Source organism: Onychomys torridus, chromosome 9 (genome assembly GCF_903995425.1).
Source record: "Onychomys torridus chromosome 9, mOncTor1.1, whole genome shotgun sequence".
Classification (NCBI taxonomy): Eukaryota; Metazoa; Chordata; class Mammalia; order Rodentia; family Cricetidae; genus Onychomys; species Onychomys torridus.
Window position 1 is genome coordinate 74,854,033 of NC_050451.1, and position 27,976 is coordinate 74,882,008.

The 27,976-nt window shown below is 36.7% G+C and overlaps 1 protein-coding gene across 1 annotated transcript in view; it reads right to left on the minus strand.

The window, feature by feature from the left end:
- Positions 1-27,976, minus strand: part of Diaph3 (diaphanous related formin 3) — a 483,673-nt gene that overhangs the window by 173,197 nt on the left and 282,500 nt on the right. The window contains 3 exon segments of the mRNA XM_036199401.1: positions 300-464; positions 5,905-6,029; positions 23,469-23,598. Of these exon segments, the coding sequence (XP_036055294.1) occupies positions 300-464; positions 5,905-6,029; positions 23,469-23,598 (420 nt within the window).

Here is a 27,976-nt window from a genome sequence, read left to right on the forward strand (position 1 = left end):
CTATAGACGTGCTCTGTAATCAGCCAGGAGGGGGCCTTTATGGAAACCATCAAAATTTGTCACTTTTTCAATCAAACTTTCTGATTACAGTTTCATGTTTAAAAAGATCCCAAAGAGAACTACATATTTTTCAACAGATTTAAAATTTGAAAAATTCCAACCTAACATACAACACTAGAGAAAAGGTAGGTTTCCTTGCAAAACGTAAGAACAGGATTAAGTAACGCAGTAACAGAAAGAACGGGCAGGAAAGGATGGCAAGGGGACTTGTCCGAAAACAAGTGTAAAGCTTCCCATACCATGAATGTCGTTCTGAAGTTATTCAAGTCGTTAAAAAAATCCTCCACAGAAACCTTCTTCGTGTCAACAGCATAGTAGCCCATTGCACTCTGGTACAACTGAGTCATGCTGTCTAGCAGCTTGGAGAGTTTTTCATACTGCTCTTTGGCACTGCTAACAAAGCTGTATATATTGGAGTTAAGGATTTTTGAAAGTTACAAAGTGATGTTCTATAAGATAAAATGAAAACATTTCTACCTCCATATTTTATTCTAATTTTTAGTTATCATTACTACATCTCCCAAACTGAGCATGGCTGAGAAGAATTTTTATGGCATAAAGAAAAAAATAAAAAACAAAAAAAATTGTAATTGAATTGTAAGTTAACTTTGGCAAATATCCAAATAAATACTTCTATATTAAGTATTTGTCTTTCATAGTTCAGTTCAAGAAACTTTTTCTGATCTGTCATAATAGTAATCTATACCACACAGCTTGTGAAATAAAAGATTATAGTCCAGCAGTTAGGAATGAGCATATAGAATATACTGAAATAAAGAATGTGAATTAACAACTTAAGGTCAAGGCACAGCTCCTGAGGGTGGTGTGTTTGTAGACAAGGCCTTCATCTCACTGCCTTGACTGCCTTAACTGTAAAACTGGAAGTATAACATCACCTTCTCATACAGATATTGTGAGCAGATAGTCAGTTTTAGCAACTTGCCAAGAAAAGTGATCACGCAGTTGGGAATATACATAAACACTTTGTATTGTTACTGCCCATTTACTCAATTTAAACTAAAGATTCTAAAACCACGATGGTTTTAGAAGTTTATCAATAAATTCATTATGCAAGATAATTGATGCTTTAAATTCTTTACTAAAAAAATTTCTATGTAGTTTCTTCTACATATGATTAAAATTTAAAATTTATGCTTGCACACATAAAACACATTAGGCAAAGGTGGGGGAAATATATGGAATTGTTCTCACAACAATTTCTGATAATATAAATCATGCCATTCTGAAAGACACTGCAGTTAATATGAGAACGGTGAATCACTGGTAGTAACAGATGTTTCCTAAACAGACTACAGACAACGCTGGTGAGAAGTCAAGGCATGTTATTCACAAAACTGCACACATGCATGTACTTGAACACAGTCGGAGAGATGATGTAACAATTTATGAAGAAATGCTTGGGGGAAGGTCTCTGGGTGATTCCACACTTCTCCTTTCCTGCCCATAGAACTGCTTATAAGGTTCTGAGTTTTAACCACAGGCACTGCACAAATATTATTAATTTTCTCCCAACATGTGGGAAAACGCACATCGTCAAGAATCCATTTGTTAAGCAGTTTAAAATAAAGCTATGCCATGTTGTATATTTTGAGGTAAGAAGTGAGGAAACATCCAAAGTGCATCAGCATATACTTCGAAAACAATTATATTGAAAGATAGGATAGAAAGGATGATGAAGAACCAGAGTCACGGAAATGACATGGTTTTGTCCTAACAGCCGGGGGTTTTTAAGTTAATTTTCTTATCATTATTATGTATAACACAATTTACTCCAAAAGGAAATGAAGTGGAGCTTTAAATAACAGGAATTACCCAAAACAATGGTAAAGTCCGCCATGATTAAATTAAGTCAATTTTGGAAATGGCCAAATCAATCCTTAGATGCTTGAAACGATTGTGGGATAGAGTGCAATAACTGGTTACAGGAATAAGGCATACTACTTTAGTGTGGAGAGTCTCTCCTCTTTTAAGGAACAGTGAAAGAATAATTATCATCTTCTAAAAGAAAAACCAAAACTAGATGTCTTTGTGCCAATTCTTAATTCCCACTAGAACAAAATGTGAATGCCAGGCATCATAGCTCCCCTCTGTAATCTCAGCACCTCAACACTTCGTGGGTTTACTACTATGGATGTGAGGCTAGCCTGGGTTTCAGTGTGAATTTGTCTCCAAAAAAACAAAAAAAACAAAAACAAAAGTAAATGAACACATAATTAGGAGATAGGCTGTATCAGTTTTATCAGCATCAAGTTCTACAAACATTCAGAAAAACATAGGAGCCATGTAACAAAATAAGCTTTTGATAAAATTAATGTAAAATGAGTGACAGTCTACCTCAAATGTTTCAGCTTGAATCACTGTAATTGTACTATTTGGAAGATGCATGAGATGCAGATCTGTGTTCATACAATCTCAAAACAATTAGAGCTAGGTATCTAAAGTACAACTTGGTACTGTAGTCATTGTCTACCACTACTGCCGACTGCCAAACTTCCTCTCCGGATGCAGTCACAGTATTCACAGACAACTATTATGTTGCCATCATTGGAAACACACTGCTTCCAAGAACTGGGGACACAGCTCAAGTGCATAAAGTGCCTGTTGTGCAAGCATGAGGACTTGAGCGGGGATACCCAGACCCATGTAAAAGTCAGGTGCAGAGGCATAGATCTATAATCGCAGAACTGAGAGAAAGAAATAGGTATGCACCTGTAGCTCACTGGTTAACCAACCTTGCTATATGGGTAAGTTCTAGGTTTAGCAAGAGACCCTGTTCCAAAAGCATAAGCTAGAGAGTGACTGAGGAGATAGCAGAAATCAACCTCTAGCTTCCATGTGCACAAAGTTGTGTGTGTGTGTGTGTGTGTGTGTCTGTGTGTGTGTGTGTGTCTGTGTGTGTGTGTGTGTAGGGAGGCACAATCTTTCCATTAACATAATGTTCAATGATCAACTTCAGTGAGATCCATATATCTAATATCTTTGACAAGCCCTCTACAGAACCCAAGATCTAGCCAACTGTTTCAGGAAATATTCACAAGTTCACTGCAGCTCTAGGTACTAAACAAAACAGTTTTAACAAGATAGGCTAAGATTCTGTGGTCATGAAAACATACATTATACAATATGAAAACAGATCAGTTAAAAAAAAGGCGAGAACTTCCCATGATAATTAACATGAGACAAATGAAGGTTTCTTTTGTTACACAGCAAGACAGAGGCTAACTGAGAAGAGAGGAACAGACACAGTACGGAATGAACCCTGGCATTTTCTCACATTTCTCGGCGATTACCATGTATACTTCACACACCTTTCATATACCAGCAGCTAAGCGCACCTTAAATTTGTGTTTTACATTTTTTAGATAAATGTTTGCTGTGGAGCTATTCAATTAGTTATCATTCTGGCCAGGCTTAGAAAGTGGAAAATAACGTTATGAGAAGGATGATAACATGAAATAACTGTACATGCATTTCAATGATGTACCACAAGCCTTTTTTGTGGGAAGAATGCAGATGCACCAAGTGAGAATGTGCTGGAAGAAGAACATGGTCGGAGTGAATGCCATTAGAGGACTCTCATACAACAAAAGCTATCTGTTTCTTTAACACTTCAGTTAACAGGTATTTAATACTTTATGAATACATAATTGTTTAAAATGAGTATTTACTTGGAAAGATACATTTTTTACAAACTAAATGATATACAATATTCTTCCAGAATTGGCTGTAGAACTAAGTTCTTGATATGGACTTCAACTCATGCTTTTAAACATAACGCACGAACAAAGTAAACAAAGTTTGGGTACTAATAATAAACTTCAGTTATGTTTTTATTCATTGTGCATTTTTGCTTTTAAATCCTTCTATTTTCTGAGATCCAGGAAGCTCACAATTTGCCATTTTAATAAGATCTGTATAAATGCATTTAATATTCAAAATCTGACTTGTCAGTCCTAATTAAAGTAAACAAAGTCTTGCAATGAATGAATTTAATTACTTCAAAACTAGTATGTCTAACTAAGATGAAAAGTAAATGAATGCAGTCGAATCTTGGCAAAGAATATTTACGATTATAAGCTTTGTCAATCGCAGAGTGCACCAACTGTTCATATATCTGACTTCCAAGAGACACATGAATGCTAATCAGTTCATTAGAGGCTTCTAGGTTGTGATATTTAGCGACAGGATATAGTAGCTCTCCTGTCCATGGAGTGTAATTTTACTCATAATGAAAAACTGTTTCCAGCAAAGCCTCATCCTTCCTGCTTCTGATTTCCTGCTGGCTGCATTTTATGAGCTACACACCTTACAGGAAATCAACATCATTCAGAACTTGTGTCGTATGAATACGGGTAGGGCTATGTCCCGAGACTGAATGCTGAGCAGGATTTTACTGCAAGCTTAGGAATTCATGCTAGTGTGAAAAACCCAAGCTTCCTAATTAGTGTATGATGAGAAGCTACCTTTGAACAAAATCTTTTTTAAGATGCGTTTTTATATCTATGGGGAATAAAACCGAATAAGTTCAGTTAACAATGCTTATAGATTAAAAAAAAAAAGTCACATGTGCATTTGTTAACCTGATAAAATGATTGAGAAACAAATCCAAGAATAATTATAAAAATACAACAAATTTGTCAGTTGAAAGGGTGGTGCAAATCTATACTTCTGATGGATATTTACTTAATCTTTAGTCTAAAAATAAAAAGAAATCCTTACCAAGTCTAGTAATAGAGACAACCTCTTTAAAAGGAAGCTGGGTAGGACATAAGATGTGAGAGGAAACAAACACATTATCCTGAACTGATTGCTACTGAGTGCATTTTTGTATTTCCTGACAGAGATAGAGAAGGAAGATAAAATTGAACTAATTCACAATTAAGCTGAAAGCACATATAACAAAGTCTATGACAAACCAAAAAATAATTTTCTGATTCCCTAAATCTCAAGGGAGAAGCAGAATGAGGAAGTCATCTTATTTTAAGTACATCAGTATAAAATATTACGGAAGTCTATGTATAAGTTCTCATTCTAGAACGTGGTTGTCCTTTCATATAGAATTCAGATATCCATATGGGATTTTAATAATGCATTATCACAATATTTCATTACAATGGAAAAGATATCCATTACTGATTTCATACTGTGGTCTGCAAAGCAACTTAACTTTAGCTTCAGGAAAGAAAGAAGTTCATTACTTCACTAATTAGAGACCAAGCTGCAAAGTTATTGCTAACAAAGACAAGTGAATCCAGAGCAAACTGTAAATCAATGAGACACAAACATCACGCTATTAATTTACAGACATTGTTTTCAATTTCATTTGGAGTTGGGAGAAAGCACACATAAGCAGTAATTGTAACAAACTTCTTTTTTATTTTGGAATGGCAGAGTGTGTCTAAAGGAAACACTCTGTGGAGTCAGAGTTAATTTCTAATGCATATCAACCCTTGAGGTTGTTACTCATGCTAGGATTTTATAGTCTATACTTGGTTCCTGAAATAGTCCAAAAGTAGCTAAATCACATTTCACAACATTAGATTCAAACTAAGTTTTAATATTCTTTATCAAACGGAATAAGGCTACAGAATGAACATGATGAAAAAAAATTCTATTATTCAAGAAGATGAAAAACAAAAAGTAGAAATCCTTCATGCATTATTCATGATAAAATATACCTTGGTTAATTTACCTGAAAGATAAGTCAAACCTTTAATAAATTGTCACTATGTAATTTACTTTAGTTATACAAACACACTTAAGAACACTAAAAAATTTGTCAATCCAGTTGACTAAAGACTTATGTAGATATCAAAAGGATATGGACATCTTCATCAAAAACTTGTCATGCAAGTCCTCAGGAGGGGGAAAGGTTTCCAAATCCTTCTCAAGCTGTTGAAGCTGCCTTCCCATCTGCTTCAAATTCTTTTCCAGCATTTCTACAGAGACTAAAAGAGAGCATATTAAATGACTTGAAAGGACAAAATTATAATATATAAAAGGTAAAACAATCTAGTAACAAAACATTTGTAAAAAAAAAAAAGTTGTAAGAAAATTCATTCTAAAACAATTCAATTTCATCAAATTTAATCTATAACCTTTTGATTTTTAAATCCAGATAGAAAGCAAATCAAACAAGTTCTGACATAAGCCAATGTCACTTAAGAAAAGTAGATATATTAACTACTACAAATAGAACAAAATTATCTAGTGAGATAAGGGCAAAGGAAGTCTGTCATTTTAAATGCTGAACTCAAATACAATTGTTACATTTCCCAAGGTATCTCTTGAGAGAATTGTGATTAGTTGGGAAGGATGTGCTAAAAGTTTCTATTGGTCAAACTAATCTCTCATAGGAAAGAAAAGGTAGGAGAGGACATTTAAGACGACAGAGACTCTTTACCAGGAACTAATCACTACCTGTGTTTACTATTTAATTACTGACAGACTCCATCTTTGAACTAAATCTGCTCTCACAATACACATGAATGGTGCATAATTACCAAGAGTACTGAGGCATAGGCACAATGAACTGACCTTACAACAAACAATAAGCATTAAAAATTAGTTCTCAAATCTCTGCAGTCAGTCACTTTTACATGACTAAGGTAAGAAGTTACTATTACATAAAGTAGACACAGTAGCCTTAAAACTACTTTATGAATATTTATTTGCTTTTGGTTTAGGTAAATTTTAATACAAAAAATCTTATAGATGTGAATTATATAAAATTGTTTTTAAATGAATACAAAATTTCTAAGAATCCTTTCATTTTCTAAGTTGGAATTAATTGTGAGGAGTGAGTACAGTTTTACCTATAAGTGTGGACATACTCAGTTACTAAATTTGTTTACTAATGTATATGACAGTCTACCATAATATCTTATACCTATCCATTCCATTTCTTCTTTTCCCTTTTTTTTTTTTTGAGACATATTTTCTTTCCTTAAGGAGAGTACTGAGTTTAACAGTTTCTTCCACCCCCAACCCTAGAACCATTATCCATAACCCTGAGAAATATGAAACCTTAGGGAGAAGGGGCGTCGTTTTCTTAGAATTGCTTCCTGCTGTTTAGGGAGCGATGGTATCTCTGTTGGGTATTGTGAGAAAGCTCAGATAGTTAAATCTCAGTTAGACTAACTATAGATTCTGCAGCAACTCTCTGAGTAATGGGTAAGATTGTCTGAAATTTTGGCAAGAAGTGTAGTATGATGATGATTACCATGGCATCATTCTGGATTGGGTAGAGTTGTTGTTGTTGGGGCCCCATCTTCCTTCTGGAGACTTCAGAGATTGCTATTGGAAAAAACTTATTTTTTATCAGAATGGAAGGTTTGGATTTAAAGATGTCATGACATGTAAGAAAGGATTCCAAGAAATCAAGAGTAAGCATGGAGATAATTAGAATCTTGAAGATGAGGTTGGAGATTAGCAGTTACAGTTACAACTTAGTATATATACATATATAATATCTTAGATAGGATATATTAAGTATTAGGATAGGACACTTTTGGAATGATCTTTGTAACACGCCACCCACCCATGCCCTAGACTTCCCTGGATTTTACTATGTGTTTTTTGCTTGATATTGTTTGTACTTATTGTAATTCCAAATTATCTATGTCATTATCGCTCATTACTCCTGGACAATATTTGATAACCATCTCTTTGTATATAGTCTTGTATTAGGTTAGAACTTTCTTATTTAGACAAAAGGGGGAGATGTAGTGGATAGCCATCCCAGCATTGGCCTGGAAGTTCCAACCCCCATTGAGGCTTCAGTAATGGTCACGCCCACAAGGCAGGGCGGAGGAGGAAGCAGAAGCCGAAGGATCGGGAAGAGGTCTCTTGCTTGGTTCCCAGACTCTGGATGCTGGAGGTAGACCAAGCAGAGTTCTCCAGAGAACACCGCCGTACTGCGCTATACCTTTGCCAGACCCTGCAACCTATCCCTTCATTTGTAAGTTACCCCACAAAATAAACCTCCCTTTTAACTACGTGGAGTGGCTTTTATAATTTCACCAATAAGAAAATGCTATTATGTGAAGATTAAAAAAAAGAAATATTTTTCATTAACTAAGAAAGTGGTCAGTAAATTTTGAAGGCCTGTATCAATTTATGCTATGGTTTATTAGTACTACTGCAATAAAGTAGTAATCACTGCAGTAGAAGCTATAATAAAAACAGTATCAATGACAATATAGCCCTTGCTGAGTAGTGATGTAAGCTTTATCTGTCTTGTTCACCATTAATACTCACAAGAACATCATAATCTAGATATCATTAGTGTTTCCAGTTTACAAAACAAGGAAAGAAAGGCTTAGTGTGCAATAAAAGCACAAACAACTAAAAAGTGGAATGTTATTTTTGAAAAAGGAACACAAAATAATATCCTACCACTGAATCAAAATATATACTCAAAATACTATATTAGAACAATCTAGCAAAACAACATATATGAGTCTGAGGACCCTCATAAATCAAGACACAAGGAAAATTTTGGGAAATAAGTTTAACTGATAGCTCAAAACAGATGCATAGCCTGAAGCTGCCTGAACACATATTTACTTAATAAAATGTGTTAACGTGGTTTTGAACCTTTGTTTAATAAGGGGTTCCATAGTTTCAGTAAGTATAAATGTTTTGAACCACCTGTGAATTTTCTAAAGAAATTATAGAGGAAATGGTTCCTGACACTGGAAATCAACAGCCATGTGTCTGGGGACACTAGGAGAACAAGGCAGTGCTGAAGGAGAACACAGCTGATGGTGTTAGGCTGGGGCTGCTAGTGCTTCGGCTGTTGTTTCCTTGTATCAGATATAGACTTTTCCAACAATAACTATGTCTCTTAATTTTTTTTACAGTTGGATTTCCCACAATTCAATGTTAGGCTAACACTAATTATAGAAAGTTAGTGGCATACTCAGAACACAGATTCAATCCCATAAGACAACCTTCATTTCAGATGCCAATTTCATGTCCAGGCAGCCATCTATACTTCTGAACTGGCTAGAAATTTTAGGATCTTCCCAGGACCCTTCCCTAAAGTTCCAGAGTTCATTAGGATGGCTCATGAGCTTGGGAAAGCACAGTCCTTATAATGGAAGTGTTATTAAAAGGGACATGGCACAGGAACAACCTAAGTAAGGAGAAGCCCACCACAGAGGACAGGAGAATGGGCAGAACCCCCTGCTCTTTGGGTATACTACCCTCTCAGAACACCTGGAGGCTCACAGACCTGGAAGCTCCCTTAGACTCTTTGCTTCAGTTTTTACTGCAGTGTTATTACAAGGCAATGGTAATTAAATCACTGGCCACTAATGAATATCTCATGCTCCACAGACTCTCCTTTCGCTCCCTAGAGGATTGAGGGGGAGGGGATGTTAAAGTACTCATCCTCTACTCACATAGTTAATACTTGAGAACACTAATCCCCAATGAATAGAAGGCTTCTCTAACCAGTACAGTGCATTGGGGCTTGCTTTCTTGTGATGTGGAGCAAATTCTCTTATGTCCTATTTCAACATCAGTGAAAACAGAATATCTCACCTCACATTTTTACCTCACTGACATTTCATAAGAGATCAAATCTACTAACACAGAATAAAGCCCCTTTTGTAGTATGTTTTTCTTATTTATAGAAGTGAATAAGAAATTATAAAACGTAAAGTTTGAAATGAATGATGCCAACATTTAAGAAACAATAAGAAAGTCATGGAGTTCACCACGACTAATACATTGCAGGTCATCAGGACATTGAGACATCCATCTGAAGAAACTCTGTGTGCTCCCGAGCACAACAGGAGAGGTGTTTGAGGGCACACTTAAGGCCAACAGCAAGAGTAAGTAAGCTACCCTTTAAAATGATGCTTGTGTGGCTACCCTAAAGACAGTAATCCTACTAAGCTGTTTCTTCTGCTGCATCTGTACTCTCTCATTACATTCCTTGTACACTGTAGTTAAGTGAATTTAAATGTAATTGACCAACCTCTCACTGCTAGCTTTTAAGTAAGGACCAAAATACATTTGGAAGAGAAAAAACAGTGTGTACATTCCAGGCTAATAACATACAATCTAATGGTTGGAGCCATTCAATGTGTAACACTAAAGAGTAATTTAAGAATCCCTCTGACCCTCTGATGCTTCCATTTTTCGCAATTATTATATTTCTATAAATAGTTCCTTTGTTCATTTTTAAACAAAATTTTACCCTTAAGAGTCAATGATTTTTTTTTTCTTGAATAATTTCAAATATATAGGGACGTTTTCAACAATACCCTCTCAAGGAAGCATTAATTTACAGGTATACCTGTGAGTCATCTAGAGAGTGGACTGTGTACTCTTTGTAGGACAAGGGCTCAATCTCACAAGATGACACTTGTTTCCAATGCCAATTTTAGACCTTAGCTTTGCTCAGTGGTAGAGAGACTGGCTAGCAAGCTTAGGGCATTTGGTTTGGTTCTTAGCTCCATCAGGGGAAACATAGGGGTTTCAAGTCCAGACAGCTATCAGTCTTAAATTTGCTATAGATTTGAAGAGTCCTCGAAGTTCCTATCTATTACCTATCAACTGTGTGACATCTCTTGATTAAGAAATGAACCTTTTACCATTACTTAGAATAAAAATAATAAAAGCAGAACTGTTATTAAAGTTGGCTAGCATACTGTAAGGCCCTCTGATTTGTCTATTCTCATGCAGATTTGATCCATAGTCCATCTTTCAATTACCCGAGACAGACTGTTCTCCACCAGCTCATCTATGGTGGAACGACAGAAGTACCACTATAAGCTGTTTACTGTACAGGAAGCTGCCAGTTTAGAACCTTCCCGCTCATATAATATTCAGCTGTATTCCATAGACATCTCACTCCTATGTTCAGACAGAGTAAACAATCCCTTGAGTCCTGGACTTCCCAATTTCTCAATGACTATTCAGGTCTTATGGAATACACATGCCTCCCTAACTTCCTACTATTTATCTCCAACACATCTTCACATTGTGCATACAGATTTCCACACTAAAAATAATTTCCAGGTTTCAGTGGTTACATGATATTTGAGAACTGGAACTAGGACCTTCCCACAACCTGTCTGGATCTAGGTCTTATAAAGCATTCTCAAATATAATATACAGCATATAGTTCAATTGTTCCCATTCTCCGACATCCATCATGCACATGATTCTACAAATGACACTTATCTACCTGTTGTCCATTCCATTCCTTTATCACTCTTATCTTGGACCTTAAAACAAGAGTCAAAATCCTCAGCAAGTCTCCTGGAAGGTGTGCTTTCTATCATTAGAACCACAAAGTGTCTCAAACTGTGTAGCTGATGTACCCTATCACAATTATCACATTATGTAGCTCTGTTCCCCAATGGCTGGGGATTCTGTAAAAGAGGACTCTGTCATGAACCTCACAGTTGTTTGAGATTGGCCTCTGCAATTAGCAAAATGCAATTAAACTTCATCTATGGGACTGAATATGTCAACAGTTCTTCTATAAAGTTTTATTCCTTTACTCAAAATGGAGGACTCGATATTCCATTTTGTTCTGTGTCTTTAGTAATACAACATATTGGCAAATATCTAAATATTTGTTAGAGAAATATATTTTGAATTTATCGTCAGCATCTCCTAATAAAGTTATTAAAAATAAAATGTGAAAACAGATTTAATATCTAGGACATTAACATCACACATACATTTCATCAAGAGTGTTGTCATTACGACAAATATAGACCAGTAGTGATGAAGAAACTTTAGAATAAAACTTAAATAACAACATGAAAACTTACAGCCATCATGAATGCAAGTTTTCCAAAATATTATAATTTAGATTTATTAAGAAAAATAATTTAGAAATTACATATATTTAAGTAATCTTTGCAATGGAAAATGATCCATTACGAATATTCCTAGGCTTTGATTATTTCCTAACAAGCTTATTAAATGTCACATTCATTCTTATACACCATGAAACAACACAAGAAAAGTAATCTCCTTATAAAAAGTTTAAACACTTATTGCCACTGGATAAGTTAAAAATCTGAACTAAATTAACTTTCCTCATAAACAAGAACATTTTTCTATGTGAGGAACAAGTTTCCTACTCTCAACAAATGAACTTTTCCTTGATAAATTCAATAATAGCTGCATAGTATTTTATGAATGCCAAGTTAAAAATAATAAAACCAGATGGACAAAATAGATAAGTGGTATTTTAATCCTGAATATCAATGAGGTCGACAACAAAACACAATAAGAATATCACAATAAAAGTGGTAACATAAAGATGAAAATTAATAATTTTCAGTCAGGCAGTGGTGGCTCACACTTTTAATCCCAGCACTCAGGAGGCAGAGCCAGGCTGATCTCTGTGAGTTCAATGTCAGCCTGATCTACAGAGCAAGATCCAGGACAGGCACCAAAACTACACAGAGAAACCCTGTCTCGGAAAAAAAAAAAAAAAAAAAAAAAAACACAAGACAAAACAAAATAATGATGTTCTAGGCTACAGCAAAAGCACACTGGGATACGCTTTTGGCTTTTTGTGTTCTGTTTCGTTTCTTTCTTCATTATGTTGCCAGAGAAAAGGCTTGTATTGGCTGAAAGACATGGATGATGAACAAATGGGGAGGTTCTAAATGGCCTGTTAGGCAAGAGGGAGCACATACTTCTGCTGTAGTACTTCACTTGTATGTGGAGAATGAATCAGCCTTCTCTGCAAGCATGATGTGGGTTTTAAAGGGAGGAAAGAATTGGGGGCTGACAATTATAATTGTGGGACAAAATCAACTTGTGGGAAATCATGTGTAATGTAAGAACTTGAGAAATCTTTTATATCAACAGAGATATTGATGAACAAGGTAAATTTTAAATTCAAGAAGTACATAGAAGAGATGACTGTATCAGTAGTCAAAACAATACATCAAGCTATGTAAGAGTTTTGTGTGCATATACAGGAAACTGATGGTACTGCTTTTCAATGTGCCACAGGACAGATATTCAGCATATATGTCCCAGACAGGGAAGCTAACTACAGATCTTCACTTCTTCCTCCTCTCCTCCAAATCTAATCCCCCAATCTAATCCCCAGCTCTGCATCAAACAATCCCATCGGTCCTTCTTTCCCTCCCTGCCCACATATCCAGTGCATCACACAGATCTTCCCCACCAACCATCTTCCTGGACTCGTGGTTTTATCCTAGTCCCCAGGTTTATCAGGCATTTTCCTGAGAACCCGTAGATCACTTGGCCCAGAAAAGTGGATAGGCTAACTGTGGATCCTAACCTGGCTCTCCACTCCTCTTCAATCTCCCAGTCTCACCCCCATCACTGTAGCTGACCACCTGCTACTGTCATGTCCTCCACTATGCCCCAATCTCAAGTGGATCATCTATATCTCCTCCTTCAATCTTCCTCTACACTAATACATCTGTGGAGGTAGTGCGAATTTGTACTGGAAATCAGTGTGACAGTTCCTCAGAAAGACGGGAATAGATCTATCTCAAGATCCAGCTATACCACTCTTGGGCATATGACGAAAGGATGATTTATCATATCACAGAGACACTTGCTCAGCCATGTTCATTGCTTCTCAACTCATAATAGCCAGAAATGCAGAACAACCTAGATGTCCCTAAACCTAAGACTGAATAAAGAAAATGTGGTACCATTTACACAGCAGAGTCTTTTTCAGCTGTTAAAAAAAATAAAAACATGAAATTCTAGCTAAATGGATAGAACCAGAAACAAATCATTCTGAGTGAGGTAACTCAGGCCAAAAAAGAGAAATATGGCATATAATCTCCTATTTGTGGATAGTAGCTGTTAAGGCAATGATAACAAAGCTACATCCACAGACCACAGCAGTTAGTTAAAAGTAAGGCACTGGGGGAATAGGAGCATATTGATCTTCTTAGGAAAGGGATATAGAATGGATAGTTTTGAATGAATGGGAAGGGGCTGGAGGGGAAGGAGCAAGTGGAATGGAGGAAAGAAAAGGGGGATGAGGGGAAGGTAAGAGGGGGACATGGGAGGGAACATAGAGGGAGAAAGTGAAAATTAAAGGCCATTTTCAGGGAAAAATGAAAACCTAGTTCAATAGAAACTTTCTAAAATATATAAATAGATGAAGGAAATCTTGATGAAATGTCCACACAATGGGTGAGAGTCCCAATTGGCCATACACTATAACCAAATGAAGATTCTAGTATCTGGATTGCATTATATCTAATTGAATAGTTGGCAAAGGTGTCCCATGTGAACCGCCCCCCCCCCCAAAAAAAAAACCCAAGACTATAGGTTGCTCACCACAAATGGGTGGAAACGCCCCACTGCTGAAGACAACATCCATACAATTCATTGAACATGGAAATGTCAAGCTGGTGCCCACATAGTCTTCTCACCTATATATGAGAATGCCTTTGGTACAGGAAGGGACTCTGCGCACTACCAAAGAAGAAACCTAAGCACCAACCAGCCACAAACCCTTTGACCTACAATGGTGTGCTGCCTGCAAGATATGATAGTACAAGGGTGGGACAAAGCTGTGAGAGTAAGTAACCAGTATCTGATTTGGCATAAGATCTACAACATGGAATCCATACCTCACACTGCTTGGGTGAACAAGAACCTGAGACTAGACAGCCTGCAGACACAGTGTAAAAACCAAATACTACTCTTATCTAAAAACCAACAAACAAAAAACAAAAACACAAACAAAACAAACCCTAACAATAAAATGACTCCTAGTGACATTCTGTTATACCCATCAGTGCCTTGCTCACTGACAGCTAGCCAAGTGATGTACATGTGTCTTCTCTTTTCTGTGCATTATGTCCTACACTCATACCTAAAATGGAAATTTCAATACAGCAAAGACCTATGTGCTTACAGCTCTCCAAGACCCCATAAGGGCCTTTGACAACAGCTTTTGTTAAATGGTGGTATACTCTTGCTAGTTTTCCTTTTCAGAAGCTCACAAGAAAGCTTTGTCCTTTTCAAGCCAAGTATCTAGTACAGTGTCTACTGGGAAGTGAGAATTCATTCATTATAGGCTTAAAACATCAAAAAAGGATTGCTAGGTACTAATTCTTTTATTCATTAAGTGAATAGAACTGTGAAAGCTATTTGTTGAGAACTTGCTATAACTGATATTTATAGACATATTTATAGAAAAAATATGTCTCACTAGTGACTGATCAATTTAAATGTATAATAAGGATGAAAACCTTCTGAGCAAAGACGAAGGTTACATATATATTAGTTTTCTACATATGTCAGGTTACTTGCACATTCTTTAGCCTCACATATGAATTTGAGTCAACATAATTTCTGATGTTTCTATAGTATGTGCCTGGTATCATATATTAACTCATGTTCTATGGCATAACTTAATAACTCTAGGTTGACAAATTTGTTTTGAATGTAACCTGTAATAACAGTTTAATAAAAATAACTAACACTTCAAAAAAACTAATTCTGCATGGTGGAAGAGTTGCTGGAGCTCAGTTTTTTTTTTTTTTTATTTATATTTCAGGTTATTTAGTGATATAACTGTTTTTTAAAAACCAATTTGGGGTCAAATTTCAAAACGTAAATTTGAAGAAAAATTTTCAGGTTGAATCGGAATTTTCAGTTATATTCAGAAATTACAAGTTCCATACAGGAATACTTGGCTGCTTATGTACTTGGATATACACTTAGGACTAGTACAAATGCTATATGTAGGGTGATTTCTCTTAACTGCTTCATAATACACAGGGATGCTGGCACACCATGAAGTTATGAGAGTGCTGATAAAGACAGCTGTAGCTGGTTGAATGGTATCCATAGAAATGCACATCATCCCCAAATCTCAGAATGTGACCTCCTTGGAAAAATGAAATAATTGTATAACAAATTACCTAATGACTGAGGATTCCAAGCTCAGGATTAGCTACCCAGATACAAGAAAAGGTAGCAACAAGGATAAAAGCAAAGCATGCAGCGTGACATGTCCACAAGCCAGAGATCACTAAGGACTGCTGGCAGCCACAAAAAGACAAGAGAAAGCATGGGATGCTTTAGTCCTTGGACCTTTCCAGAGAAATGTACTGTAGCAACTACCTTTAATGGAGATTTATATCTTGTGGATATGGAAGAGAATAAACTTGTTACTTACAGGCATCCAGCTATGGTGATCAGTTATGGTGGCTCAGGAGAATTAATAAAAATATCAACTCAAGATTTGCAAATTCTCTAAACACAGATAAGCTTCGGGGGAACAGGTACTAATTTTGCCTGCAGCAACTTATCTACTCTAGGCATCTTCTACCCAGGCCCTGGAGGTTACACATTACCTTGTCACCCAAGAGACACAGGAGTGCTGTGGGATGTCCTGTATATTGTGAATATATGCTGCTATGATTGATTGATAAATAAAACAATAATTGGTCAGTAGTCAGGCAGGAAGTAGAGGATAGGCGGGACAAACAGAGAGGAGAGGCTGGGAGGTGGAATCTGGAGGAGAAACCAGCCTGCCCTCCAGGAAACAGCATGTAAAGGCAGCAGGTAAAGCCACGGAAAATGTAGATTAACAGAAATGGGCTGAGTTTAAGTGTAAGAGCTAGACAATGGTAGGCCTGAGCTAATGGCCGAGCAATTTAAATAATATAAGCATCTGTGTGTTTATTTTGTAAGTGGGCTACGGGACTGCCAAGGTTTGGCAGGACCTGGAGAGAAACTCTCTAGCTACTGCTAGAGACTGCAATAAATGCTTGTTCCATCTACACCTGGGGTTCTTTGTAAAATACAGGTTCGCTATGGTAAGTTATTCTTCTGATTGCCCTATTGTGACATCTATCATCGTCCTTGTTGGTAATTTCCCATCCCATGCTGCAAACTTAGGAGCAGTAAATAGTGCCTCCATGCCAGCAGCCTGAGGAGAGCTCCAAGACCTTGGCTGCCATTACAGATACTGTTCCTTTATTTGATCTAGCTGTGGCTCATAGGAGACACTGACAGAAATCCTCATGAAGCTACTTCAAATCTCTTGCTGGCCAAAAATCTGCACACACTGTAAACTGTTAGTTTCTTGGGAAGATTAATGCTGTATTGATGGCACTTTCAGTCTGTTAACCTCCAAACAGATACAGAGGTCTTCGTGATGTGGTTTTCTTCTTCATCATCATCTATCAACCAAAGCAGCAGTGGATTCGGGAAATGTTCCTAGCTCAGTATCTCAGAAAGCAATCTTTAGCTCCACGTAGTTCCTGCATGACCAGTGTTCTTCAATGTCACACTGCAGAATCTTTAATCCTTCCAATGATCTTGGCCATACGGCTTTTGTTCCATCTGGCTGCTATCCAAGCAGTTTATATTTGTACTATAAAATGATTATATTAACAACCTCATATGCAAGTTTCCAGTTTAAGCATTGAAGCCACAGCTATATAGATTCTCCTTGAAATCAATTGGCAGGAGTTAAATATATGGTCCCTTATCGATAAAGAGTGCTTGTAATACAATGTAAATAGTGACCAGAAGTCCAGTGACTTACTTGGTAATGATGAAATTATATACTATTGTGCTATTTTTATATATTTAAAAACATTTACTGTAAAATTGAATGTTTATGTTTATATCCCATTGTGTTTAGCTAGTATAAGCAACAGTGAAAGTAAATTGTATTTTGAAAGTAAATTTATCTTTAGTATATCTAGCTTTATTGGTATACTGAAATATACTCATGAGATGTCTCTAGCATCAAATTAAACATTACAACATACCCTAGCAGTCCCAGGCACCTTATGGCCATAGCTGTTATTCATTGTCCTATCTGTAGAAACTGAGACAAGAGCTCAGAAATGACCTATGTCTCCCCTGTGGTTACTTTCAAGAGATAATTCAGAGTATTCTCAACTTTCATCAATTACTTGCTTTAATTAAAATCACAATTGTTATATTAGTAAGCAGGAATAAACAGAAAAGAAATATATATCCAAATACAGTGAGTAAAAGAAAAAAATAAAATAAAAAACCATACTCTAGCATAAGTGAATGCATGCTAAAAAGAAACCAAGGAGATGCCAGTCGCACCCCAACACTAAATGTGTGTTCATAGATACATTTATTTGTACAGTGTTTTCATATTTCCTTGTGTATCTATTCATTTACACGTGTCCATTAAAAAATAAAATAATATTTGTAATTATTTCCAAGTATGATAATTGATAGTATGTAAAGGGACCTTCCAGAATCATAAACTGTTTACTCCTAAGAGCTTTGAATATTCCATTTATAACTGCTTTCAGATCTAATGTGACAAGGTAAAAAATATCCAGGATATGCTACTCTTTTCTATGGGCAAAAACCTCTAAACAAAGAAAAAATGTTGGCAAACACTAAGTTATTGTCTCACAGTTCTAGAACACATTCTGGTGGCCCAGCCTTGCTACATTCTGTGCATCTTGCTGCCAGGTGGATAATAACCTAACTTTCCCTCTTTCTGTGCAGACAGAAGTTGGGTTACACCAAGGTACAGTAAGGCATAGCAAAGGGCTATTATTTAATCAGAGAAATAGCATCCCTAAATACAGGCAAGCTCAGAAATCCTGGAGCAGGGTCAACCTATGAGCTTACAGTAGACATGATTCAGACCCTAAAAGCTGAAGTAGGTTTCCCCTGCTCCACTGACAATGCCATAAACCAGAATCTCTTATCATGACTTTATCATTCTGTAATATGTATACCATAATTTAACAGAGTATCCTATCAAGTAAAGTCATTTCTGTATAGATAAAAATGTATAAACTAAATGCATGTCAGCAAATTCTAATAATGTACAATATGAAATATCAATGAGTTATATATCTCACTCAAAATATAAAGTTCCAATCTATAAATAACCTCCAAAACTTGCTCTTTTCAATGAACATAGTGTTACCTGTGTTTTTAGCTCTGGTCTGGGGGGATAGAAAAATGGTACTTATTAAGCTATTAATACCAAATATAATAAAAGTATACTGCCTTCTGATAAAATTTGTCATTTTGGGGAGGCAACAGCTCAAAGTTCGTGGAAGTCTTTAGAAAGCCTGTATGCTGGCTACAGAAGATGAATGTGAAATTTTCAGATATGATGCAGCTTCCAGGTGGCAGCCACCTGGAAATTAAATGTTCTAAGTGCTCACAGTAGGTGAATAAAAGATCAACATTTGGTATTTAGTAAGCTATTTATCATAAAATGCTGGAAATGCACGAGGAACTAGAGAGGAGGAGATATATTTAGCAGACTACTATTTGGGTCAGATGGAGGAATTACTAGTTAGAAGCATACTGATAGAGGCCTAGAAGCAGAAGTATATTAAATAAGATGAAAAGAAATCAAATATGACACATCAAGGAATCCTTTTAAGTGGTAAGAATACAGACATAGAAAAAATTAGAAGTGTAGCTTCAGTGGACCCACTTGATAATATACAGAAGGCTACTTCTGAGAACAGACTTCCAGAACCAAATTCCATTCTTAAAAAAACCCAGAAGCAGTCTAGAGTAGAATAGTTTTTAAATAGTGATATAAGGATTCCCGGGACATCTTCAAATTTATTCTTAAGGGAAAAGTCAAAGGCTGACATACTTACATGAGGTTCCAATAAGCTCCTAAAAGAGCCACCAAAGGGGGCATGCCATTTACTACAAAGGGGCTAATGAACAGACAAACACTCCAGGCCCCAGCTTTTACACCTTTCATGGATTCAATGGGCAAAATCCACTAGGTGGTCTGCATTTGAAATGCTAAAGGCCATAAAGAAATCACAAATAAAGGGAAACAAATCAGAAGAAAGTGAATCAGGAGAAGTTTTCTCAACTAAATAATTTGGGAGGAGACATTAAATGCCTAGGGTCATATTGTGGCCTACTATGATCCTCACACTAGCCTGAGATTCAGAAGAAAGCAGCCAAGTTGTGGCAGGCACAGATGTGAGCTGAGATGGAAAGTCTGCAAAGCAAATTTGTTAGTCATTACAAATGATGGCTGTTATGTCCTTGGGGATGGAAGAGAGAACCTCAGGAGAAGCTGTTGTGAGGGGAGAAACAGAAGAAATCTATATGTAAAGATCATAAAGAAGAAGGAAAGCAACAGGTGAGGAAGAAGACTGCTGGGATACAGGTCAGCCAGGGTTAGACAGGCTATACTGTAAAAAGATGCACCAGTGAGAGAACATAGTTTCTACTCAGTAACTGCTAAGCACAGCCTTGCTGAATGAAGGAAATGAATAACTAGCATGCCATTTGTATAAGAGATAGTTGATGAGGGAAGAAACGGATACAATGATGACTCTCAAAAATGGCTGACCAATATAATACGATATAGACTAACTATAGTTTTTGTATTGTTGTTATTTTTTGATCTTACTAGTTTTAATCATGTGCATGTGTGTGACAGTGTGGGCATGTGCCAGTGCAGGCCAGAAGAGAGCATGAGGTCCACTGAAGTTGGGTTTACAGGGGGTTCAGCTGCCCAGTGTGGGTGTTGGGAAGCAAAGCGGGATTCTCTGGAAGTGGATGCACCCACTAAGCCATCCTTCCAGCTTCACTGAAGTTTCTTTTTAACCTGCCCTCCCGCAAAAAAACAAACAAAAGTATTTGTCACTTGATGCACATTAATAATTATTCCACTTTTACAGATTTCTGGGAGGTAGTAAACAAAACCTTCACAGACTAAATTAATTTTAATTATGTAGACAGGAAAAAGTGTATTCAACTCTTAAAATTCCATAAAAGAAAGAAATATTACCATGGTATACAGAAATACAATAATGAACCAAAATATTTTCAGTGAAACACAACAGAAAAGCCATAAGCCATTATTTCTTAGAAAAAAAGGATCCTAATGAAGTAGATTTTTGAAAATTGTCAGTCGGGTAAGCTCATTAGTTGCAATGAAAGTTCCCCCTGCTGATCTAGGAGTACCTAATGACCAGGATTTGTTATGGCTCAAAAACAAAGGTACTTTTTAATTCATGTGATAGCTCACTGAGGATGTTTCAAAAGTGGAAAACTTTAAATGATGATATGTAAGAACATCCAATTCTCCAAAGCAAACACAGACTTATTTCATCTAAAACATTACATTTACTCCTCTAATATTTCTTTCATTAATTGGATCATATAATGAAAAGGAAATTATGCTTAACAATCACCTATACTATTAAAAACCATTATTCTGAATATGAAGTTTGCTGCTCCCAGTGAAACATATTAGCAGTGTCTGCTGACCCTTACACACACATGCCTTCCCTGTACCAGATGGAAACCTAATGCCCCAAGGCCCTGGAAAGCCCCTGGAACACCAAGAAGGAAAACAAACAGAAGAAGCAGATTACTAACTTAAACTCTACAAGTCTTCACACAAACTAAGTTTTCAAAAGAACTGAATGTCAGAATGTTTATATAGAATTAGAAGTAAAATTAAATGTGTCAAAATAGGTGAATTTTCAAAAACTTAATTTAGATCCCAAAAACTGCTCGAAGAAAAATGCTAAGAAGTCTTAAAAGTAAATTGCGTCAGGAGTAGTTCACATTTGTAGTCCTAGCATCCGGAAGGTAAAGTAGAAAAACTGCTTCAAGCCCAAGGTCTAGCTGGGAAGCAGAGTTCTTTCAAAGACAGGCTGGGTTATAGAGGGAAACCCTGTTTCAACTTCCCCAATGCCTCTAAGACTCATTTAACCAGAATTATGAAGTGAGGAAGTGGATATAATCTTGATGTCTATGTCCTGTGGATGCAGAGATAAGGGAATCAAATTTCTGAGGACATGCAGGGTATAACAATTACTGAATAAATAAATCTGCAACTATTTAAGGGAATGGTGACTGGTAAGAAATTCCAACTCATTATCTAAGGGCACCGCACTGATTCTTCTTGTCTACACAATCATCTTTGCAACAGTAAAGAACCTATCTGCATTGCAAGGGCTTTTGTGTCATTTCCATACACCACTATGCTACTTACAAATGCAATGTTTAATTTCACCTATCATGACATTTGCACAAATATTCCAAAATTTCAAAAATCTCACCTTAGGAAACTCATTTTCCTTGACTAAATGATTTAATTGTACATTTAATTGCCAAGATTTTTTATATGTTTTTCTTTCATTCATTTCTAAGCTTCTGGCTCATACCACAATGACCTAGAAAATAATGTGAGCCCTTTTCTCTTCTCAAACTACATTTAGATGTGAAACATGTCTATCATTCTCTATCTATCTATTATCTATCTATCTATCTGGATATTTTCTTATATAAGGCCATTTAAAGTGACACAGGGGCAATATAAATAATTCCATATCATTACAACTAATAGTAAAAGGCTTAATGTTGCAATCAGTAATGTACACTAACTGTTTACAAAAGGCTATTAGAAATACATACTTCAAAGAAATTTATATCAGGGTAAAATTATAAAGAACATCTCATTACAATCACATTTCTCTTTGTAAATAAAATTCTCAAATTGCCACTTGACAGCAAAAAAAAAAACCTTTAAGGTACAGGGACTAATAAACAATTTGAGAAATAGTATTCCATTTAATGCAGAAAAAAATAAATTATCCTTCTTCAGGCTTATATATTCAAGTATGAACAAGGAATTAAAGAACTCACACACAAAAAAATGATTTGATATTATTATTAATGGTTAACACAAAAAGAATACAGCTAACACACCACTGTGAATGAGTTGTCTTCTAAAACATTCATAGACAAGTAGTTGTTTGGAATGAAGAAACATCCATATCAAATATAAGTGAAAATTGTATTTCTATGGTTGCCAAATATTTAAATTTTAAATCAGGTTAAAATAAAGTGTCAACAAGTTTTCTCTCAACTCTTGACAACCCTGTTTAAGCTCATAGCCAAGGCTAAAACCAAGTGAGCAATTTATGATTAAGGAAATATTTGTTGAAACCAGTGGTCTGATATCTAGTAGTACAACCAAGAATACTCAGTTCCTTTACACAGATTTGAAATTTGCACAAAAGGAAGATGCTCATTTTGGTACATAATTGTGCTTGGGATTGGTACTTATCATGCCACTGGTCTTAGGAAGCACTGTCCTAGTAAAGTGGAGGAAACAAAGCAGGAGATGGAGGAGTTAGCAGGCACCCGTGATGTTTATGCTACAATACAATGTAGTTGTAACACCTTATTGTCTAACCAGATTTATATTCCTAGTCATAACAATTCATAAAATACCCTACAAGTTCTTTCCAAATCACCAGATTTCATATGAAAATATTTTAACAAAATAGATACTATGTGCAGATAAAAAGCATTATTTTTGTGTCTTAGAACTGAAGATCAGAACAAAGACATACATAGTTCTAAATAAAACCACAAACCTCTACTAGCTTTGTCTAAATGTGCCAAATCATCGACAAAGTGCAGGACATCCGGGTGCTTTTCTTCACATATATCCACCAGGAAATGAAGGAGTGTTGTTTTCTGATCTGCTGATTTTATGTCCTTTAGCTAAGTGAATGAGAAGGGGGAAAAAAGACACAAAATATTTAATAATTTATTGATTCATATAACATACAACTCTAGACCAGAAGTTGGCTGGAAAACTTGTTTCAGTTCTGAAAGTATTTGAATATTTTAAAAATCTTTTACTTGATGTTGGTTTAAAATTATTAACATTTGTAATAAAGGAGAAATAACTACAAAGCAATCTAGTATGTAATCATTTGTGGATAACCTATATACTTTTATAACAGTTAAACCTAAAACAACCTGGGTGGTTCATGTGTTTATGGTTTGACATGTATTCACAGACTGTTTACTACACACTGTAGGAGTTTAAGGTAGATACAATGACAAAGTAGTATTTCTTCAAGAAATCATTTCATTTTTTGAAAAAGAAAAACAACATATTTGCCTTGGTGTGACAGACACTATGAAAAAAAAAGTCACAAAGAATATCCAAGAGGCTTTGACAGCTGAGAGGAACCTCTGACAGCTGAGAGGAACCTCTGAAAACGAGCAGCTGGATAGGCTTAGAGAAGAGCAGGAAAAAATCCCCAAGCACAAGTAGACAAATAGCATTTTTAAAGTTCTTCCAAGGGATGGATTTGCCTGTGCCCCAAGGTTTGGATTGCAGTGCAGCCTTCTGAGAAGTCCTCAAGGATTTCTCCCATGACCCCTTGATACTTCTCATAAAATGGAGTAATAACATCCCTGAGCTCACTTAGGCTCTATGTTTCCTGCAATGTGAGCACATGTGCCCATACATGCCCTATGACTGTTATCTGTCGTGATGCCATGTAGCAGATAGAAGACTTTCAAAAACTGAGCCTAGGCAGAAAGATACCATAGAACCTCCAAATTGTAAGTTAAAATCCTTCTTTAAAAGCTATATCAGATGCCAGGTGGTGGTGGCACATACCTTTAATCCCAGCACTTGGGAGCCAGAGGCAGGGGGATCTCAGTGAGTTCAAGGCCATCATGGTCTATGTTAGGGGATGCAAATAGGGTCAATGGAAAGATATAAATCTGAAAAAGTGCAGAAAAGAAAAGTATGCCACTTAATGGAACTAACCTGTCCTTAAGCAATGGAAGTTATTAAACTAGATGAGAGATGATCACATAAGCTTTAGAAACCTTCCCTGCAGTGCAGAGCAGACAAAGGAGTAGAGTGAAGGAAATGGCAGAACCACAGTGCTAACCACTGTAAGACAAGTGGCTACATGCAGGCAGGGAACTAAGACAGCTTCCACTGGGGTCGGACCTGGGTGCGGAGGTACTGAACAGGGTGGGCGGGCCTAGAAATTCAGGTGACACTGGCCATGGAGACAGCATAGAAGCAGACAGAGAGGAAAACTGCTTCAGTTTTGGGTAAAAAGAACTAGAAGATTTTAAGTAATATGCAAATGGTGATGTCTTGAAATGGTCCATGTACACAGGTAATACGCATAGAGCGATGTTCTGAAATGGTGTACGTTTTAACAAGGACTCTATTGGTTTTCTTTCATGACTACCTTTGGCTCTTTGCTCCTGTTTGCACTTCAGGACTTTTGAAACAATAGTTATATTATATATATAATGAAATTATTGAGTTGTTTTCTCCCTAACAACCAACTTTCGGTTTTTCCGGGATGATACTATCCCTACAGAGAAGGTTATCAGATCTTGTAAGAACACACTGGTTTTGGAAAAAGTTGTGAGCTCCTTGCTTCAAAGTTAATGCGCTCACAAGTAGGTATACAGAATGAGGGAAGTAGAGAAAGTGAGAACAATAAAGGCACAGGCTTGAGTTCGCAGGGCTCGACCAAGCTGTGCCTGGCAGGAGAGAGGAATGCCAACAGGAAATGGCTACACTAGGACCTCACAGAGAACCAGAGCGAAGCCAAGCTTTGTCCGATGAGTGGATCTCAGGACTTTGGGCAAGGAGAATGGTATGAATACTGGGTTAAAAGATGCTATGACATGACTCACTACCACCAAGTTCTCATTCAGAATAGATGCATACGTAAAGAACACAGTCAACAAACAAACCTCTCCTCTCATATCAGAACGGACTACAGAGCAGGTGACTGTAGTCTAAAGGTGCAGGGTAATATTGCTTCTTTTCAAACAACTTTCCACTTTAGAATAGGGGTGTGTGTGTGTGTGTGTGTGTGTGTGTGTGTGTGTGTGTGTGTGCGCGTGCACTTGTTTCTTGTGTTTTCTCTTTTTTTTCTTCCATTAGTTTGTTTGATTTGTGTGTGTGTGTGTGTGTGTGTGTGTGTGTGTGTGTGTCTGTTTGTTTTCTAAAGATAGGAAGGGCAGTGAGTTAGGTGGGTAGGGAGGTGGAGACGACCTGAGAGGAGTTGGCGGGGAGGAGAAACCATGATCAGAATATATTTTCTAAAAATTATTTTCAATAAAAATAAGGAAATAAGAAACAAACCAACAAAAATATCCAGAAGTAGTCACTACTGGGCATTGGAAGCTACAGGGGCAGTGTCACCACAGATAAGAAAAACGTGTTGTAGGACTGGAAAAGCAAGGGTAGTCATCTGACAGCCTGGCTTTCACATGGATACACATAAGAAAGGCTCAAATGCTACACTGGTCTATTGAGTACATAGTTCAAAGAGCAGCTCCTGGGGCTGAGTATGCAATTCAATAGTAGAGTCCTTGCTTAGCATATTCATAGCCCTGAGAGGCTATCTTTAGCACTCTAACACACACACATACACACATACACACATACACACACACACACACACACACACACACACACACACACACACTCACCACCACCACCACCACCACCACAAAACTAAGAATTTTTTTTTTTGAGACATGGTTTCTTTGTGTAGCTTTGCGCCTTTCATGGATCTCCCTATGTAGACCAGGCTGGCCTTGAACTCACAGAGATCCACCTGCCTCTGCCTCCCGAGTGCTGGGATTAAAGGCGTGTGCCACCATCTCCTGGCAAGAATGTTCTTGATACTTCCTCCAAAACAGACATCCACCCATTCATTATTTAATACATTGTTTACAATGCAGAGGCTTCATAACATCTGAAAGTGTTTCATAATACGTTTTAAAGGCTCAATTATGACACAAAGTGCCACTGACATATATGAGTGACCTCTAATGGGAGGCATGCCCTTAAATTAGTATTCAAGGGCAAGTTATTAGACCTTAGTTTGCTCACAGGATAACATTACAAAATGGAGCCAAACATAAAAAAGGACCTCAAAATTCACTATCCAACCCATACTCAGTAAGCATCCATATAAATGGACTGAAAGTGTACCTAGAAAAACAACAAAATCTAAACAAAACAAGTAGAATACAAATAGAGACCCAAATACGTTTAGTTTAAAAGTCATTTCTATATTTGTGGTTCAGTTGAAAATTTTCTAGTATTTGTAGTTTTTAGACATATCCCACAAACAGGAATCTGATCTGTAACTTTTCCTTATACTCTATTCCATTCACGCTATCATTTCAGGAGTGAAAGCTAGCTCAAGACTGCAAACTTTCACTTATATGTGTGTTGCATAAAAACATCACTCAATTAAAAAACATTCTAATTCCTAAGTTCCCCTGTTTTGACCTCCTTTAGGTCAGTGACTACTTGGCATATTGTTCCCTCAGTGGACTCTGAGCCACCCACTATGACAAGTCCCTGTCCTGCCACACTGCACACCTGAGAATCTAACAGACATCCTGTGTGGAATGCTCATTAAGACAAATATAACTGACCTCTATAATTGGTAGAAACATAAAACAGCTTTCTAAAAAAAATCTTAGGATATAATCATCAGGTAACTACTAGGATTACTATCTTAAGAAAACTGTGATGAAACTATAATCCACTGGATCAACCTCAATGTTTACTGGTGAGTGGTAAAAATTAATATTTCGGGTTCTATGATACAATCTAGTTTGTAGCATATCAAGTCACACAAATGCAAAGTATTTAGGTTCAACATTGGTTGTTGGTGACAATAAAAATCTAACACACAGAGGGAAGGTAATGATTTCAGAGGCTATCAAAGTGAACTGATTAGCAAGCTCTAGCCAATACTAACCAGCAGTGATCCAGTATTTAAGAGCAGAGCCACTGAATGCTAAGGAGGAACCAACCCAATCATTTCCCCTAGGCAGGTATTTAATCATTTTGAGACTTACAACAAACAATTGCTGGAAACTTTCAAGTGGATTTGAACCAAGCTTAGTAACTGAGAGGCCCAGCTAGGAAGCTTCTGTTGACTCTCCAGGCCTGTCATGGTGTCCTTCCTGCCTGAATGACTGCTCTCTCTCACAAATCATGGGATAGGATGAATTTTAAAGTCAAGCCTTAAAAAATCATGAAAGAATAATAAAATGCATTTAGAAAGGTCTTAGCTATTTG